The 7,691-nt window shown below is 35.3% G+C and overlaps 1 protein-coding gene across 1 annotated transcript in view; it reads right to left on the bottom strand.

The window, feature by feature from the left end:
• Positions 1-281: 281 nt before the first annotated feature.
• The window catches only part of GLRA3 (glycine receptor, alpha 3), a 74,413-nt gene continuing 67,003 nt past the window's right edge, over positions 282-7,691 (bottom strand). Inside the window, exon 8 of the mRNA XM_009330693.1 lies at positions 282-551. Within this exon, the coding sequence (XP_009328968.1) occupies positions 282-551 (270 nt within the window). The remainder of the gene's footprint in view (positions 552-7,691) is intronic.

The following is a 7,691-nucleotide window of genomic DNA, read 5'->3' as shown; positions in this document are numbered from 1 at the left end:
AGGAACATCAAAGAGACCTGTACAATTATACTACTATGTAACAGTATGTATAAATACTTGGCAGTAAAGCTTCAGTAGAGAGTGATTTACAATGAAAAAGTTAATATTTAGTTTGACACGGAAAGTTTGCAATAGCAGATGTATCTTCTCTGGCTGTCATTCTTCCATGCCACTGTGACTGGGCATTGCAGACCATGCAGGATCTTTCCCCCCCCCCCAATGCTTTTAACTCCCCTAATCACTCCTCTGATGCACATTTCTAACAGAAAGCTTTAATCTTGTTATTGGTGAATGTCCTCATGCCTGATGATTTTGTAAATTACCCAATAAAAAATATTGAAAATCAGAAAGGCTAATGGGAAACAAGCTCTGGATATTGTGTCTATCTTCTTGGCCCGGTCAATGAATACCTTTCTCATCTCATCAGGGCTTTTTGGTGCAGCTTGAGCAGGATTATTTGGCCCCTTTTGTGTCACTCCATCTTTTGCTTGCAGACATGGGCCCATTCCATATGCTGTAAAACTAAACTGACTTTCCCTTACGTCATCATCCTGTTGAGAAAAAAAAACAAAAAAGAAAAAAAAAGAAAGAAAAAAAGAAAAAAATTTTTTTAATAACAGAAATCTCACCAGCTGCTAAATAGCAAGTATTACACCATTACCTCAGTGACTTCTTTTATCTACAGTTTATCTTAACTGGTTGAAATTCCAGCCCTATCAGTGTCTGTCAAAAGTATCGCAGCAGATTTAACAAGCACAGAATTTTCCTATATGTTTATAGATTCTTTAATCTATTTAGAGAAAAGGGAAAGCTTAGTAAACTAGTGGTAATCAGACACACAACTTCTGATTTGGTTTGATTTTCCCCATTTACCGTAAATATCCGCAGTCTTCAACTGGGCAAACTTCACACTGGTCTTTTAGACAGCAGCCATTAGCCCTGTACGTTGCTTAACAAAATGGGATCCTGGCCTCTAGAGATACTCATCATACAAGCACTAATGATGTCCATGTTAATTGTATTAGCGCGAATTCTGCCCGTTTGGTCGTTGTATATTTAGTTAGTCTTATCTGTATGCCTTATTTCTGCTGTTCCCTGTGAATAGTATGAAAAGTGTCTTAGTTTAAAATAAAGTGCATGAAAGCTAAAGGCCAGATTTTTCTTCTGACTCATTCTTCTGTCAATTCAGGGGATAACTGGCAAAGACATTCTGAATTCCGGGAGCTATAAGAGAAAGTGGTTTTTAATCACGTGGCAAAGAAACAAAAGTAGATGGTCTGAAGATATACATATTTCCATAGCATGCATTTCAAGAATGTGCCTTCTGTCTGGAGACACATTTTGTACTTCTCTTTACCTGGTTATAGGTACTCTCAAGTAATAAAGGAGGCACAAGTGCAGGCAAATAAATGATACATAGACTGTGAAGCCAGGGCCAAATTTGGTTCTGAAATATATTCCAGTGTATTCCTTCACTATGTATGCTACTCAAGGATAGTCATAAATTTTGATGGCATTCACAATTTTTCTAATACTGATTTTAAATTCATGTCTAATTTAGCGTAGTTGCTTTAGGATGCTAGACTTTTATGAAGTATGACAAAGTATTATGTATATGTTATTTCTTAAATAAGTATTTTGGAAAATAATTTCCATAAGTATTAAAAAAACAATTTAGCAGCAGTCAATTTTCTTTTTGTAATAGATTTTTTTGTATTTTGAAGCTTTTTCTAGCTTAAATTAAAATAAAAGGGAAAAAAAATTATTTACCAAAGCAAGTCAAATAATTAGTGTTTCAGTTCAGTAATTCTGAAGAATTTTTGTTTTATTTAAACCTCTTACTTTATACAAATGTAATTTCTTAATGAACACAATTTAAATCCAAACTTCTAAATTTTTCATTTTGAAAATGCCTGTGACATTTGGAAAATCTGGAAATGTTTTGGTACGGAGAATTAATTCTAAACACATTTAAAGTTTCGATTAAGTAGTACTTGCTAGAAGAACCATTGTTAATTACTTTGTTTAAAGAATTTCCAATGATGTTCATTATCAATATTAGTTGAATAAGTTATCTACAAAAGAATGCAGATCAGTTTCTAAGTTTGAAGTGAACTAGTTGGCAATCAGCACGAGCATCCAGCAGAGCTGTAGTTACCACCCAACTGCTGTAGTTATTACCCAACTGCAGTACTTTTTCATATACGCAAATTGAATAAACTTATAGACTAATATAGTTCACTGAAACTACTATACTTCAAATCTGTATTAGACTTCTATAAAAACAAAAAATAAAGAAAAGTTAACATGAAAGAAAAGGAGGAGGAAAAATCACTGACTGACTTCAATATGGAAATGAATAACAGAAATACAAAATGATAGGATCATTATTTGATGACGTGATAAAATAAAGATCAGTCACTACAATAGTGTTCCTCTCCTGTCAGAAAAGAATGGGAAATAACATCTTTATAGTAGTTGTATTCCAGAAGAGTTGTAGTGTTGTATTCCAGTTAACAGAAGTTACAAATACATGGACTGTGAGAATGTACACTAAACTTGCCATTTAAGCACCTTCATACATACAACTCAGGGTTTAAATCTTTTCATGCTTCTCCAGAAAATAATGCTTATGATTGCACAGGCTCAAAAAGATAATAAAATAACTCTTCTGAGTAGCAGCTTTCAGTTGGTGTGTTTTCAGGATGAGGCACTATATCCTAAGACTTTACTGTCTTTGTTCTATGCTTACCTGGATTGAGCAATCCCCTAGAACTGTTTTAAAGGCCAGGTCTCTGCTTATTTTTTTGCGTGCAGACATCCTGAACTTAGTCTGCAAGCAGGCTGCTTGGAAACGCTCTCTGTTGGTGAGGAAGTGATGTGAAGGTCCTTCTAGGAGTCCAGCATTTCTGCCCAGTGTCTGTTGGACACTGTCTCCATGAGGGCAGGCAGGATGGTTGGAGCCTGCCAAGTCAGACCAAAGTGCTAGGGCTAATCGATATGCAGGAAAGGGCACCTGCTGGAGCATTGTAACTTGCCAGGTACCACCATACTTTTTTTTCTGGGCTACCAGCTGGTATATCCAAAATGTGGTTCTGCAAGTTTTCCAGCAGGTTCATAATGCAGAAAAATCATTAATTTGGCCTCAGGTTCATATCTGAGGGTGCACAGTGGGAAAGATGCAGTTACCGTTTTTATTGATATTAACTTGAGTGCTTTTTCGAAGGCATTTTTGTAAAATGTCAGTGACACTCCATTTGCTTTTATCTTGGCTACCGACCCGCTTTTTGACTAGAAATATTTCTCATAATGCACGTGTTTGAGTCCACAGCTAGTAAAATCATCTGATGGAAATACCCTGTATGTCTCAGCTGAGATTCTGGACAGTGAATCTTCCTGAAGAAGTCCTGCATTTTGGTTGAATTTTTTTTTTAAAATGTAATAAGAAAGCTTTTTTTTTTTTTGGTCTTTTGTGTATTTGTTTAGTGCATCATCACTAAAGAAAAGAAAATGACTGATTTCTTATTGATTTTTGATAAAGCTTTTAAAATCTTATTATGAATGAACTTTAATAAATGTTTAATATGAATGCACTTTTCACACATGTGGCTTTGGAATTAACAATATTCTGCATACAGCTACATATAAATATTTTACCATCTCTACTAAAATGACTGTAATTAAAGAATGGAAGTAAATTTAGATAACAATTTTTATTTAGAAAGTTAGAATTCTTTGGAGGCCTGAAGGAAATAGTTTCAATTAGTTTATTTTCGTATCAGTGTTGTTCTACAAAATACTTAGCTATAAAGTATTAGAAAGCTGTCAGTTTCTGTGGCCCTGTGACTACGTTTTTTTCTGTCCATATATTTAATAATACATTTCTCTTGAGGAGTCATATGCATAAAGGCTGAAAATATCTCTATAGCCTTTTGACTGCAGGTTGTAGTAACAGCTTGAAGAATTATTTGAAGCCTTGACTTTGGTTATTTGGAAACTATATTTTTTACGGTTCATTTTTGAGAAGAAAAGTGTTATTGAATTGTTTTGCACTACAAACAGCTTGGTTTTAAATGCTGATCTGGTAGCAACTGATTTCTCCTTGAACTGATGTCACTGTTCCTTTGAAGTTGCAGAAAGTAAAATCTTAATACTGTGTTTTAATCCAAATTTAAACAGATCAAAATGGATTATGAAATTAACAAGACAGATACCTTTATCAACATTTCACGTCATCACATACAGGTAGCAATGAAGGTATATGGAGTTCACATGGGATGACATTATTTCAGACAAAAGGACAGGGCCTCTGTTAATGATTGGATATCACATTATGACAAATGGGACATCTTCTTCATAGTTTACCCTTAAATTTGTACTGTAGATTTGAGGCAAAGTCCCGTCTATAGGTCCTGTACATCTCAAGCCATTGCTATGCTGCAATGATTCACTGATTTCATTTCCATCAAGAACTCCCTCAAAATACTTTCATCAAAACGGATGGGTTGACCAAAAAGAAAACAAAAGAAAAGAGGTGTGATTACCATTAAAGACAATCTAGTTTGCATGTCTACTTTCCTCATTAAAGATATGGTGATCTTTAGATTTTTGATAGTAGAATTAAAAAATTGACTATTCCTGAAAACTAAATATATTAAAAGCTAATCTAAAATCAAAGTGTTATTCAGTATATGCACACAGTTCATGTTTTTCCCTGTACAATGTAAATGCAACTAAGAAGAAGCACTGATCATAGGTATGTTTCAGTATCCCTCTATGACTTCTAGTTCTGCCATTTTTTTCCTTTTGTCTTTCAAGACCAAAAGGAGTGTGACTGTAAAAGAATAATTAATATTCATTCATTCTGAAGGAATGTTTCCGTCACATTAGTAATATAATAGTAATGAAATAGTTGTGTTCATTGGCGAGATTTCTTTCTCTGACGGAGACAAAGCACTATGGATCATATACTGACTATGAAATGAAGTCTCAAATTGGGAACCAAAATTCCCATGTTCTCAGGATTCACTATGCCATTTGTGTAATCATAAAGAAATGATACCCTTTCTGAAAAATCTCTGTCATGGTTTAACCGCAGTTGGCAACCAAGCACCACACAGCTGCTCGCTCACCCTCCCCCCGCCCCTGGTGGGATGGGGGAGAGAATCAGAAAGGCAAAAATAAGAAAACTTGTGGGTGGAGATAAGAACAGTTTAACGATTAAAATAAAATAAAATAATAACAACAACAATAATAATAATAATAAAAATTAATGAAAAGGAAAACAACAGAAAGAGAGAAACAAAACCCAGGAAACACAAGTGATGCAACTGCTCACCACCTGCCGACCAACGCTTAGCCAGTCCCCGAGTAGCGATTGCTGCCCCCCTGAGTCCCCCCTCCCCGCTGCTTGTGCACCCCCAGCCTTCTCAGTCAGTAGAGCATGGGAAGCTGAAAAGTCCTTGAGTTAGCGTAAGCACTGCTTAGCAACAACTAAAACATCGGTGTGTTATCAACATTATTCTCATACTAAAGCCAAAACACAACACTATGCCAGCTACTAGGAGGAAAATTAACTTTATCCCAGCTGAAACTAGGACAATATCTTATACCTATTGTGACGCCTGTTGGAAAACAGCAATGAGTAGTTTGCATATTATGTTGCAATAACAATTTTTATTTATAAATATGTTTATAACACAATCCCAGACACTTCAAAATTTTTGTTAATTCTGAACAAATTGGATTGGGCCTCTGAAAAGAAATTTGCCTTTCAGTTATTTGGAATCATTGAGTGAGGTCCACACCTACAACCATAAAAAACGATAGCCAGAGGGTGCAGTTATACCTAAGAATTGTCTTTGATGTTGCTGTTACTGTTGTCTGGGAAGGGAAGCTGCAGATGTACTAGATGGTGTCAGAAAGAGGCAGTGACTGTAGGTGGAAAAGGCATAAGGAAAATGGCAAGGATAGATGAGCTTTGGATGCCAAAATGTCTTGATACAGCTCTGTACCTAATTACATTTTGTATAACTGTATAATTTTCCATAAATCTCAGCAGCTCTTATTTTGTTTGTTACACTCGTTTACTGCAGGGGTTTTATCCAAGTTCTATCATATGCTTTTTAAGAGAGAGATTTCAGTTCTCCTGTGTTTTTAATCAGTATTGAGAAGGAATAACCCATAGTTTTAATTAAATTTACAAAAGTCTCCAACCTGGAAAAACTGCAAAATTGTTTGAGGATATGTTTAGAGTTAAAATTGAATTCAATGATTTGGACAAAGAGTCTGAAAAATACAGGAGAGTCGGTAGGTGCAAATGCAAGATACTACATTTAGCCAGGAACAATCAAATTCACAAACATAAGATGGAAAATGAATGGCTCTGCAGTAGTTCTGGAAAAAGACCTGGGAGTTATGGAAGGTCACAATCTTGATATGGGTCAATACCATGCTGTTGTTAAAAAGGCAAATGGCAAACTGGTTTGGATAAACAAGTGTATAACTTGCATGATGTGATCTTTTGGCTGCTCTCAACTGTTACTGGCTAAGCTTCATGTTGCAAACACAGTTTTGAGGAATTATATGGACTTATTAGGAGAATTTCCAGGGAAGGAGAATGAGCAAAAAAAAGATTGTACCAACTGGGAATATTTAAAGAAAAGAAGACTGAATAGAAATGTGCAAATGGCTACATAAAGGAATGAAGTAGTCTGTTCTCTGTGCCCCTTGTAGAGAAGCTATGAGAGGCCAAAAAAGGCGTGAGTAAAAAACTGTCTAAACCATTGGAATAGATTGCAGGGGAGCTTGTGGAATTTTTATGACTGGGATGAATTAGGTATAACTGATCCTGACTTAGGTCAGGAAAATGGATTCACTGACCTCCCAAGGGCATTCCGGCACTGAAACTCAATTGTCTGACCATTGCTAGGGTTACTTGGTAAAAGTAAATATTTCTTGCAACAAGCATGTCTTTTTAATTACAAAGAAAATAGACTTTGGAAATTCTTCAACTGCCCTATTGCAATTATATATTATTAATACATGTTCTCTTCTGTCAACATATACCTGAAATGAAACATCTCCAAACCCATCTATTTTTGGACTTTTGCAACAGTTGAATCACTAGGAATTTTGCTGTACTCTTGCAGATAAAATGCCAGTGCCAAAAAATTTTGTATTCATCGGTTGGAATTCACCTGGTAGAAAAGCCTAATTCTAGTAAAATGTCCCAAGATGGTAAGCATATAGGATGAAAAAGTCTAGTAAGTTATCCTAATCACTCTATTTTTAATCCATTTGGACATAAATACTGAATAGAATAGCAGTTTTCACTTTGAAAAGAAAGAGGATTTAATGTTCAAGGAAGCCCCTGAAGTTTAGTTTAAACGTAGCCTTTTAACCTAACTTCTTTTCGTGTCTTTTGACTTTGTGGTCAAATGAACATTTCTTTATACATGGTAGTTTTAAAAGTCAATACAATCTAATTCCTCAGAGCCAGTGGCTGTTTGACCTAGTCCAAAGGGATAACAAACACATACAAAACTTTGTAATCATGAGCTATAATAACTGACTTTGAAAAAGACAAAAGAGGAAGGAAACACATGTTAATCTGACTTATGATCCTAGGGCCTGCATTTCATGTTAGAAATTGTGGTAAATAAATAATAACATTTGTGGTAAGGAAGGCT

Source organism: Pygoscelis adeliae, unplaced genomic scaffold (genome assembly GCF_000699105.1).
Source record: "Pygoscelis adeliae isolate BGI_AS28 unplaced genomic scaffold, ASM69910v1 Scaffold167, whole genome shotgun sequence".
NCBI lineage: Eukaryota > Metazoa > Chordata > Aves > Sphenisciformes > Spheniscidae > Pygoscelis > Pygoscelis adeliae.
Note: the sequence above shows the minus strand (reverse complement) of the source record. Positions and strands in the feature narration are given on the sequence as shown.